The sequence below is a fragment of the Rutilus rutilus genome (assembly GCF_951802725.1).
Source record: "Rutilus rutilus genome assembly, chromosome: 14".
In the NCBI taxonomy this organism is placed as follows: domain Eukaryota; kingdom Metazoa; phylum Chordata; class Actinopteri; order Cypriniformes; family Leuciscidae; genus Rutilus; species Rutilus rutilus.
The window spans coordinates 34,901,893-34,914,440 of record NC_140219.1 but is presented as its reverse complement, the minus strand read 5'-3'; the positions used below and the strand labels follow the sequence as shown (position 1 = coordinate 34,914,440).

Sequence of the window (12,548 nt, the reverse complement as noted above, 5' to 3'; positions counted from 1 at the left end):
ATTCCTGACCACCGAATCAGCATTTATAGGTTTATCTTTTTCAACACTGTCAAGTTAAGAATGCATTACTCTCACACACATAATACCAAACGCAGAGGATGAGGCCGTGATCAGATCTTTATTCCACAGCATAATGTGTTAATGGCAGAAGTGTGTGTGTGTGTGTCGATGGCAGAAGTGTGTTGTGTGTGTCGATGGCAGAAGTGTGTTGTGTGTGTCGATGGCAGAAGTGTGTTGTGTGTGTCGATGGCAGAAGTGTGTGTGTGTGTGTCTCGATGGCAGAAGTGTGTGTGTGTCGATGGCAGAAGTGTGTTGTGTGTGTCGATGGCAGAAGTGTGTTGTGTGTGCCGATGGCAGAAGTATGTGTCGTGTGTGTGTGTGTGTGTCGATGGCAGAAGTGTGTTGTGTGTGTCGATGGCAGAAGTGTGTGTGTGTGTGTGTGTCGATGGCAGAAGTGTGTTGTGTGTGTCGATGGCAGAAGTGTGTTGTGTGTGTTGATGGCAGAAGTGTGTGTGTGTGTGTGTGTGTCGATGGCAGAAGTGTGTTGTGTGTGTGTGTCGATGGCAGAAGTATGTGTGTGTGTGTCGATGGCAGAAGTGTGTTGTGTGTGTGTCGATGGCAGAAGTGTGTTGTGTGTGTGTCGATGGCAGAAGTGTGTTGTGTGTGTGTGTCGATGGCAGAAGTGTGTTGTGTGTGTCGATGGCAGAAGTGTGTTGTGTGTGTGTCGATGGCAGAAGTGTGTTGTGTGTGTGTCGATGGCAGAAGTGTGTTGTGTGTGTGTGTCGATGGCAGAAGTGTGTTGTGTGTGTCGATGGCAGAAGTGTGTTGTGTGTGTGTCGATGGCAGAAGTATGTGTGTGTGTGTGTGTGTCGATGGCAGAAGTGTGTTGTGTGTGTCGATGGCAGAAGTGTGTTGTGTGTGTGTGTGTGTGTGTGTCGATGGCAGACGTGTGTTGTGTGTGTCGATGGCATACAGTGAGCATCCTCACACTGTTTCAGACTGGAGAGACCCAGAGCTCATGAGGGACATCGAGGCGGCGACCGGAGAAGATCTGGGATCATCCAGGACTTACGGGAAGGGGAAGAAGGGCGGAAAGGGGAAGTCAAGGAAAAAGTACCCAAACCTTACAGACCTGAAGCAAAATGCCAATACGTCTCGTTCCAGATTAGAGAAGAAAGTCTTCAACAAGTGAGTGCATTGATGTTCAAGATTCAAATCTAAAAAGGACTCATATTTGTGTCTTATATTAGGAGACGAGTACATGTGTATTGAACATTTCAGTAATCTGAATAATCTGAATGTCAAGCGCATGTTTTCCTCACAGGAGCTCCATGAGACGAGTGACGGACGTCATGAACAAGATGGACAAGAGGAAACATGACAAATTTGCCAATCAGTTTAACTACGCTCTGAACTGAGGCTTCACACCAGTATAAATGAACTTTAGATGTCATAGATTGTCTTTTTTTTTAATAATTTATGATTTTTTTTTTTGTATCTGCCTGGAATATAACTAATTTAAATTTTGAATCCAACTTTTGTCATTGTTTGCTACATTGTAATATTTATATATTTCAGAATTTAAAACATTAGTGTGTTGTTAATGTGTCGTATTTGAATATTAATAGAGTAAACTTGTTTTTCACTTGAGGGTTCCTTTGTTGTAAATATTAAAAATGCCCCACAGCAAACATGTATTTTGAGGATTTTCTTATATTTGTAATGGAGAAGATTGATATATTAATGATAAAGGTTCGCATGTTCTTCAGTCTCACTGTATACTCACAGTTTCCCCTTGATCCATTAGACCTGCTGAAACACTCACTGCAACTGTTTATTACGATCATATGTGTAGAAATTATATTAATATATCATTTGGTCAATTATTCACAAGGTGACTGTCATTTTAAAACAGCGGGAAAACTGTGTTAGTTTTGCATCATTTGTTGAACATTTAAATTCAACAGGACACTGCATTGTAGAAAACTACGACATTTCTAATGATAGAAGGAAACTGGCTTAAAGCTTCGCTTATTTCACTCTTTCAGAAACATAAACCCTGTTTTCCTCCATCTTCAGCTCATAAACCCTGTTTTCCTCCATCTTCAGCTCATATTCCTCACGCGCGTTTGTTCGGCAGCGGAAATCAAACTTGTGTATAGAGATAGCCTATAGAAACATGTATAAGATGATTTATAAACGAGCGCGAATCGGACAAAAATAATCCTGTATCTATGTAAAAATATCATGAACGAGTCCGTCTTTTCATATGTCAGCAATATAACAATAAAAATTATAGTTATTTCACATGCACATTGTGATTATAATATTTATAATAGTTAATAATAAAGATTTCAATTGTTTTAATAATAATAATAATAGTAAACTTGTGAAATGCACATCACAAGCTACAAAACAAAACACACGGACCTATTATTTATAATAGCTCATAATAAAAAACGAATTGTAGCCTAATAATTATAATTATACGTAGTAGTAAATATGTAGTAAACTTGTGAAAATTTGGATTTAGCAGCCATTTAAATTGTGTATTTATATTTCTGGCCACGAAACTATATTGGAAAAAAACAATGAAGTAACGAATTTAGAATCATTTACAATTTTGACGCAAAACTCATTTAAAAAAAAATCGCTAACAATATTATCCTGTGGAATAGGCTATAATTGATTAAATGAACAGTTTGGTATACACATGGGTGTAATGTAAAATTGTATGTCATTCAAATATTAAGGAAGCAAAATAACTACAAAGCATGCACTGAAAACAATCGCGTGAAGCTGGAAATCACGCGACATTTAGCCGCATATTTGACGATTTCATCTCGAAGTGTTTGACTCTTTAATATCGCAAAAAGTGCGCAGATTTCAGAAACGATTTAATAGAGACCCGTGTTAAACATTTACAATCGAATGAATTGAATTAATACACGGAAATATATTAATAACAGCAATAGCCTAATTGACCAAAACAATATTTTTAACGAACAATAAACTGTAAATTGCGATCGAAATATTTTAGTAGCCTACTTTTCACCTGCCCTTCTAAAGCCATCAGCTGACATCGTTATTGATATTTAAGCAACTCTCAAATCAATAAGTCGATTTAAAGAGGACATTATGTCTCATTAGTGCTCAAATAGAAAAAAAAAAGACCGTAAATATTTAGAATGTAAAATGTAACATTTTCTACATTATATTCTAAACGAATTCGAATGTTTTAAACCTTCTGGAACCGAATTTTATTCTTGTATTTGCACTAAAACTGCTTTAAAAAAAAGAGATCGCATTAAATTTTTTAGGTTAAGTTCAAATAAATTCAGTCGACCACAATATTTCCATAATAATTACACGCAATGGTTTCAAACTTTGAAATGATAACGCGATGTATTCCTGCTATTCGTTAAAGCGGCCTTATGCCAACGGAATAGTTGACAACTTAGTCATTTCATTTCAACATTTTAATTGTGAGACAAACAATTAAATAATAGCATAGTCTATGCAACTTCAGAATTAAATCATGTGGCCCACAGTAAAAAAAAACAAAAAAAACAACTCAAGATAAACTTTTCATTAGGCCTATGTTTGTTTGTACACGATTTAAGTCCAACAATCTCATTCTTTGTTTCGATACATACCGTTTTATTCCCTACTACATTTGCATTCAAAGTTAAAGTCTAAACACATTTCATAATAACTGAATATTTACAGTCTGACCTAGAGAAATATTCACATTTTATCAAAATGAAGCAATTCGAAATCTAATTATTAGCACGTAAACTGAGTTCTGGGTTTGCCACAGTGCAGCAAAGGTTGAAAAACATTTCGCTTCCCATCACAAACCTATCGAGTGTCTTTGCACGCGTGTGAGAGAATATAGTGCTTCGAGTTAGAGGTGTTCTTTGTCCTCCTCCCGTGATTCTGTTCTTATAAGTGCGGCGCGTAAAACGTGGGCGCGCCGTAAGTCTGCGAGCCCAGCATGAAGGGCGACAGAACCGCGTGACCCGGCAGAAACGGCAACTGCGCCGTGCACACGAGTCCTCCGGGCGCGTGGCCCGGGTAGCCGGTGTGCATGGACAGGTGTGCGCTCATAGGAGGGGACGGGCTCAGGGGACTCAGGGACCCGTTCTGCCCTGCTCCGCTCCCGCCGGTCGGCGCGCTGGTGTCTGCGCCCGGGTTCTGCTTCTTCCACTTGGTCCGGCGGTTCTGAAACCATATTTTGACCTGCGTCTCCGTCAGGCTCAGGGACAGCGCCAGGTTCAGGCGCTCGCACACGGACAGGTATCGCGTCGACTTGAACTTGTTCTCCAGAGCCACCAGCTGCTCGTACGTGAACGCGGTCCGGGCTCTCCTGGGTTTGCCTGACTTCGAGTCCGAACCGGAGCGCTTCCGCTTGGGCTTGGCCGAGTGATTCTGTCCGTTTGTCGAGGACTGTTGCGACTGCTGTCCGTCCGGGCTCTTGCTGATGGAGTCGTCGTCCTCGTGCTGCCCGAACTCGGTGTCGTTGTTCCCGGTGAGCGCGCTCTCCTCGCTGCACAGCTCTCCGTCAGACTCGCGCTCATCTGACCGGAACACGAACCCGTCCTCTGGGGAACACACCAAAACACCCGTCAAAACTCCTGCATTGGACAGGTGAATCACACAGCTACACACACACACACACACACACTCACTGACATGGATGTGTCTCCACCAACAGGTTCACCGAATTTCGATAAATTATTACGGGGAAGGAAAAAATAGGCATTTTAGTAAGTAGCTATAAATGTTGTTATTTTGCCCTTTTACACTCTTAAAAATAAAGGCCCTCTTGATTTTTTGTTTTTCTTTCTCAGTTTTTGTTTCGCCAAAGAATCTTTAAGTGATCAGTTCTTAAAAGAACCTTTTTTTTTTTTCTTAGTGTGAAAAACATTTTAATAATCTAAAGAACCTTTTGTGCAACTGAAAGATTCCACTGATGTTAAATGTTCTTTGTGGAACCATCGATGCCGATAAAGAACCTTTCATTTTAAGTGTAAATAAAACATTCTAAAATATTATATTTTATTTTGTCCTAAAATTTCTTTGGCTGTCCTCTGGTTAGCGCAAAAATATTTTCTTCCTAAATGTTTGAAATAAACTGTCGCACAGATGCATGGACCTTTTGATTTAAATAATTATGTTGCAGCATTACTAGTTTAAAAAAAAAAACACACAGAATGATTTTTTTTTTAATTGAATTGAATTGAAATAAAGCTGCTATTTCTGTATGAGCGTTTTTTGTCTCGTTTATGAAGTGAGTGAATAGATGCCACTTCCTTTGGCGTGTCAATTCGTCTTGACATCTTAAATCACAACTAATCGATAACTCTCAATTTACTCAACCATTTAAAGCGGCTGTTAAAAACAGCACAAACCTTATCAAATTATTGCAGCCCACAATTACTGTTTATTGAGAATTGCTTTCGCGCGCGGCCTCCGATCAATCATAGAGGTTGACACATATTTGTCCTTGCAAACACAGGCACAGAAGATAAGACGATCCTCGTGAAGACTGCGCTCTCTGTTTTCACCATTTAGACTCGAGACAAAGCGCTAACACATCTAAAGCAAAAAACAATTAAAGCCATTCGATTGCGCTTAATTTAAGGCAGGTCTCTGCGTAAAGACGCGGATAATGGGGAGGATCTGGTCGATATCCTATTATAGAAATGAGTATATCTCTTTCAGGCAGCTTGCAAACTCTCTCTCAACATCTAAATTATAGAGGTAAAATTCGGATAATTACAAGATTAAAGCCTATTATACTTATTAAGGGTGATATCGATCACTGGTCCCAAAAAACTAAAAAGTGCAGTCCTAATCACAAGACTCGTCTGAGGGGTTGTTTTCATATAGTTTACCATGGAGTTTACCTGACACACACACACACACACACATGCCAAGTGACAAACATTTAGTGAAAGTTTCCACCAGTCTCAAGAAAAGCCGAATTCTATTAAAACTTTCTTTCACTTCACAACAACCACTCAATCAAAACCGTGAAAGACTTAAAATGGCCATTTATAGAGACTGTAATTACTTCAAAACTAGTTTAATTAGTTCTGTAAATAAACTTTAGTCAAAGTCCTTCTTTATGGACCTCCAGGTGAAGAAGAAGACGGCTAAAGGCCAAGTTGCATTTGTTAACAATAAAGAAATAATTTTGCTCTAAAACGTAGAGGACATTTCAAGCAGTGGCATTCTATACTCAATCTAATAATCAACAATGTTTTTATTTGATGTCCTAAATAATTATGAGACGGCATGAAATATTTGCACGTTTATAAATTCATTTGACACACCACAGGATAAAAGTGATTAAAAAAGTGTGTTATAACGGCGAAAAACTTTTGTGACCGTCCAGCTAAAACACCCATTTCACTTACACATTTCGCATTACAATTTTTAATAAAAGATTCCAATAATTTGAACCTAAATATTCTTGGGGGAAAAAAGAATGTCCATGTTATTAACTATGTATGCTACTTTAACGCGTCATGTTAAACATAATATTGAACACACACACACACACACACACACACACCATAATAAGGGGAATAACCACGGTCACTTACTCAAAATCCCTGCAGTTTTTTTACAGTCGTAGTCCTCCTGATAAGACTTGTGCTCGATCGTGTGATTCGAGTCTTCGCTTCTGTTCTCCGCACCAAACATGAACTCACAACCTGTCCTGTTAGGCGCTTGCCTCTTACTAGTAAATTTATTGGGGTCCAAAATGTCCAGAACCGAGAAGGACGTGGTCCGGTGTATGGTCGGCGGCGCGCCCGCGGGCTCGTGCTCGTGCTCGTGTCTCGGTGAGGTGTCTCTGCTGTCCGCCGGTAACGCGTCTCTCCCCGCGGCGCAGTGAAACACCGGCAGCGCGTCGTCCATGCCGTCCTGCGGGGCCACGATCACTCCGGTGGGGTCTCCAGTCTTCTCCTTCTCCCGGTTCATATCTCTCCAGCTCTCGCACTTCTGCTGTTTACTCAACACGAGACATGCTGCTGAAACGCGTCTGTAAGATGCTGGTCAGGAGTTGATCCAGCTGGAGATGCTGATGTCCCCCTGCTCAGGTCCTTTTTGGGTTTGAACCGTCCCCTCAGGACACCCCGCGTTTATGTCACACACACACACGCACACGCACACGCGCGCGCAGCTGGCTTCCCTTCCCTCCCCTTCCCTTTACACTCGCCAAAACTTAGACACAGGCCGTGGCTTATTTATGCATTCATATTCCACTGTGAGTGGTAATTGGCTACAAATTAATCCCATGCCTCTAATAGCCTATTATCTCCGTCTGGAGTGTGTGAGGAGTGTGAGGAGAGTGAGCGATGATGTGGCCCCTGATATACACAGCTGTCAGCGAGAGCACTGGACTGGAAACACACTAAATAGGCTTATTTTTCCTTACTTTCTCCCTCCCATCTCCCGCACTGCATGGCTTAAGGTTAGGATAATCATTGTTTCCAGAGAAATTAAGGAGAGAACGGGACACTTGAAAGCAGCGAGTCTTTATAATGCACTTGACCACAAAATCACAAACATACACCTATTATAGAAACGAATATAAATAGGCTGTATATATATATATATATATATATATATATATATATATATATAAACATGCATTCTGTTTCAATCACAGTCTAGAATCATCACCCTAAAAGTACATTTATACTTGATTATCTTCTATATTAGTCTACAAAAAAACAAGAAAGCGCAGTAAGTTTTTGAATTTCTAACAACCTCGAGTGAAAATCCTAATGTTGTAGTTCACATGAAAAACACCACAGAAGTGTGACGAAACTGAATCTTCTGTTTGCTTCAGATGTGCGACATGAAAGGTCAGTTCTTCGCAATCACTCAAGGCAATGAGCCTTGGAAGCAACTAATTAAGAGTTGCACTAAATAATAGGTAAAACGATCAGCGGTGAGGATGAAGATGATTATCCCGTCATCATGAAGAGCTGCATTCAACTTTTAATCTCATCTTTCCAAAAAAAAAAAAAAAACAAAAACACAGTGTTTCTCCAGACTGTAGGCTAAATTCTAAAAATCTACATATCATCCCAATGCATCATCCCAAGCTGATTAAATAATGCAGATTTTACAGCACGAAACCTTGTGTTTGCAGGTTCACACAGAACGCGTTTTCTATTACACTACACCTTTCCATTATTTTTCTACACAAACAAGCGCTAGACGGACGTCTTTAACAGTCGCGTATATTCGCGCATCGCGCATGCCACGCTGAAGTTACAATAAGTTCAACTTTATAAAACCAGACCAGCCCTAAAGTAGATGTCTTCATAGCCTATGTCTATCCATGAACACTCAATTCATGTGTCTGTTCGGCCAGCTGATTGGGCGAATTGCCGTTGTAATTAAAGAACTCCCTCCCAGCAGCCCGTTGCATGATTTTGGCAATTTAATCATATTATGCGCAATAATTTGCATGTAAATTGTCCCATTCACATCGAACCAAGTTCCTCACTGCTTCAGCCTACATCATATGTGAGGAAAATCACCATAATAACATATTCATTATTGACAATTAAATAACATGACACTTCTGACATGTCAGAACAAATCAGTTACATATTCCAGATCATTTGACCAATCTCCTTCAGTCTGGTCGAGTTGATCATTAAAAACTCTCCGGTTTCAACTGGTTTAAATGCATCAGCACAAAATCTTTTCAGAAAAGGATCATTTATATAATGCAGATATTGTGGCAGATGAAAAAAAGGCTGTTTCGTGGCAGATTTTTAGGGCACTAAATGATGTTATTTTTGACTATTCCAGCTCTTGTTCCTCTGGCACAACACATGCACATTCTTTGTCAGTTTTCACAGTATATAAATATTCCAGTGCTCTGGGAGAAAGACAGCTTTAGTCAACGCGTCAGAAGCAATCTAATGATTTTAAATGAGCACAGAGCAGTAAAAGCCTGACAATTCTCCATCACAACAGCAGATGATGGTTAAAACGACTAGAAATCAATATTCTGACCGGGTGTCTCCCACTGATAAGAGCTGCCAAGACAATGTTGACTATTAAACCCGACAGCTTGAGATATTACACTATTACTTATGCTATTTTTAATAATCTGTAATATTTGGGCTATAATTAATTAATTCTATGGATCAGATGGTATCTCAGTGTGGGATGAGGTCGAAGGAGTCTATTAAGACTGGTAATGAGAAGGAGAATTTCAATCTCAGCGCGAGGGCTTGTGAACGCACACGAGACGAGGAAAAGAACAACTGCACGGGCTTTATGGATTATGATACATTTATGTTGTTATATTCAAGAAATGTTTTTGGGCCAAAAAAAAAAAAGTCATTACGGTTGAGGTGCTGTTCGTGATAATCTCATTTTATAAGCATTATTTCATGATGTTCTGTATTAGATTTTATTGTGGAATCTGATAAAAGCCTCCAGAAATAAACTCTATGATTTCTACACTTATTCTGCTAAAATCTCGATGTTAGTGCACACAGATACAGAGACATCTGCCCTATGAAGAAAGCAGTGCTGACTCTGGCCAGAGGAGGGCGCGCTTCTCTTCAATGAGCTCAGAATGCAGAAGCTCCACATGAATCATAACTAACAGTTCTGGAGTGGGGAAAAAATGTAAAGATGAAAGCTTAAAAAAAAAAAAAAAAAAAATTTTAGTCTTGGTCTGCTTTAGACATTCTAATAACCAGGATTTGAAATGAACTTTTTCACTTACCGGCCAATTTGGCTACAAATTTTTTTCTTCTAGCCAAAAAGGAATAAACCAGATTAACTACGTCACAGTTTATATATATATATATATATATATATATATATATATATATATATATATATATATATATATATATATATATATATATTCATAAATATTCATATACAGTGCAATGCATAAGTTAATACACCCATGCTAAAGTTGACTAAAAAGAGGAATAAAAAATCATATTTTGGAAATTGAACTTAATGCCTTAATTTAAAAAATTAGGAAAAATCCAACCTTTAAGGACACCAATTTTCTTTGTGAATGAATAATGTATCGTAAATAAATAAATGTTCTTCCTTAAAATACATGGTGCATAAGTTAGTACACCCCTATGTTAAATTCCCATAGAGGCAGGCAGATTTTTATTTTTAAAGGCCAGTTACTTCATGGATCCAGGATACTATGCATCCTGATAAAGTTCCCTTGGCCTTTGGAATTAAAATAGCCCCACATCATCACATAGCATTCACCATACCAAGAGATTGGCATGGTTTTATTTCAGTTAGCCTAAAAGCTAGTTTGATTTGCATTGCTCTCATTATTCATTCACAAAGAAAATTGGTGTCCTTAAAGGTTGGATTTTTCCTAATTTTTTAAATTAAGGCATTAAGTTCAGTTTCCAAAATATGATTTTTTATTCCTCTTTTTAGTCAACTTTAGCATGGGTGTATTAACTTATGCATTGCACTGTATATATATATATATAAATAGGCATAGGGTAAATGTTTTTTAATCTTCGCTATTGCTTCAATGCAAATGAACAAGCATGCCGTTATTTGTTGCTTAGTGACGTGCATGTTCAAGCAAGCCAGATATGAGCAGATTCTGCGCAATATGCTGTATTTAATATTTCATGATGACTCACAAGTTGAGTATTGGAGCTACATCTGCACAGATTTGGCTTATACGAACTTCCCCAGCAAAGTGAGTAACCTGCCAAATTGGCTAGTGATTTGACAGCATTACACACCACTTCAATATGTACACATAACTTGTATATTAGCCCGCAGCTCTACAAACATCTGTAAGCGAGGCACCCTGCGCCAACGCCCAGGAAGCAGCTACACTCCGAGTGTCCGAAAAACAACTGGCAATGAGATGAGTCCGGAGAGGCAAACAGATCTATCTGTGCGGCCCCGAAGTGGTCCCAGATCAGCTGGACCGTCTGGGGATGAAGCCTCCACTCTCCGTAGACCACAGGCTGTCGTGAGAGCTCGTCGGTGGCACGATTGAGCAGGCCTGGAATATGAGTGGCACGAAGCGACCTCAGATGCTTCTGACTCCATAGGAGCAGGTGGCGGGCGAGTTGCGACATACGACGGGAGCGTAGACCACCTTGATGGTTGATGTACGCAACGGTTGCAGTGCTGTCCGTACGGACCAGTACATGCTTGCCGAGCAGTGGCGTTTTGAGGCGTCTCAAGGCAAGGTGTACTGCAAACAACTCGAGGCAATTAATGTGCCAATGCAGTTGGGGGCCCGTCCAAATCCCCGCTACTGCATGCACGTTGTACGGAGACCACAGCATGCCTAGACACTTGTTCTAGGGGCACTCCAGCCCGGAGAAACGAAGGTTTTGCGGCAGGCTTGGTTAATTTTCACACTGAGCGTGCCGCTGTGCCACGCCCACCTCGGGACTCGGTCGTGAAGCCAGTGCTGAAGCGATCTCATACGGAGCAAGCTGAGCGGTGTTACTGCGGCTGCCATATGCCCCAGGAGCCTCTGAAAAAATTTCAGTGGGACCACTGTTCTGCTCTTGACAGTATTCAGGCAGGTCAGCACCGACTGGACACGTTCCTCTGTGAGGCGTGCCGTCTATTGGACCGAGTCCAGCTCCATACCGTGAAATCCTCCCAGTTGACCCGAAGACCTATCTGGCTGATATGTTGGAGCAACAAATCCCTGTCTTCGCACAACTCTTCCCAAGCACAACTGAGCTAGTATCAGCCAGTCGTCGAGATAGTTGAGTACACGAACCCATGAGTACATGGGAGCAATGGTTGCCTCCACGACCTTCGTAAAGACGTGGGGCAACAGGGCCAGCCCGAAGGGTAGGACTTTGTACTGATACGCTCGACCCTCGAACGCGAAACACAGGAATGGCCTGTGTCGCGGTAGGATAGAGACATGAAAGTACGTGTCTTTCAGGTCGATCACTGCAAACCAATCTCGGGGACGGATGCACTTGAAAATGTTTTTCTGCATTAGCATCTTGAACGGAAGCTTGTGAAGGGCCTGATTCAAGAGTCGAAGGTCCAAGATTGGCCGAAACCTACCACCTTTCTTGGGTACAATGATGTACGGGCTGTAGAAGCCGGTCTTCATATCGGCTAGAGGAACCGGCTCTATCGCATCCTTCGCCAGTAGGACTGCGATCTCTGCGCGCATGACAGGGGCACGTTCGCTCAACACCGAAGTGTAACGAACACCACTGAACTTGGGCGGATGCCAGGCGAACTGAATCGTGTAGCCGAGTCTGATGGTACAGAGGACCCAGCTGGACCGGTTGGGAAGCACACTCCAGGCTTCCACAAACTGGGCCAGGGGGACCAGAGACACCACAGACGGAGTGGGGCAGTGAGGTGGAGGACAGGGACCAGGCTCGGAAGGGCCGGGGGGCGGCCCGAAGCCAGGTCTGAGTGTGCGATGCAACACTTCCCTGTCTCCACGGGTCAGCAGGGGGTGCAGGAGAAGGCGTAATTGGGTCCTCGAACCCGGCTGCTGGCTG

General features: G+C 41.2%; 2 protein-coding genes across 3 annotated transcripts in view; one reads left to right on the top strand and one right to left on the bottom strand.

The window, feature by feature from the left end:
- uvssa (UV-stimulated scaffold protein A) overlaps positions 1-1,691 on the top strand; it is a 42,619-nt gene extending 40,928 nt beyond the window's left edge. For both annotated transcript variants that reach the window (XM_084430163.1, XM_084430164.1), the window contains exons 13-14: positions 999-1,188; positions 1,325-1,691. In XM_084430163.1, coding sequence (XP_084286289.1) covers positions 999-1,188; positions 1,325-1,418 — 284 coding nt within the window. In that variant the 3' untranslated portion in view covers positions 1,419-1,691. The remainder of the gene's footprint in view (positions 1-998; positions 1,189-1,324) is intronic.
- An 888-nt stretch (positions 1,692-2,579) lies between these two features.
- nkx1.2lb (NK1 transcription factor related 2-like,b) lies at positions 2,580-6,945 on the bottom strand. Its single transcript, XM_084430041.1, has 2 exons — positions 6,615-6,945; positions 2,580-4,604 (listed from the first exon to the last, which is right to left on the bottom strand). Exons 1-2 carry the CDS (start codon positions 6,928-6,930, stop codon positions 3,946-3,948), a joined length of 975 nt encoding a protein of 324 aa, XP_084286167.1. The 5' UTR covers positions 6,931-6,945; the 3' UTR covers positions 2,580-3,945.
- Between the last annotated feature and the right edge of the window lie 5,603 nt (positions 6,946-12,548).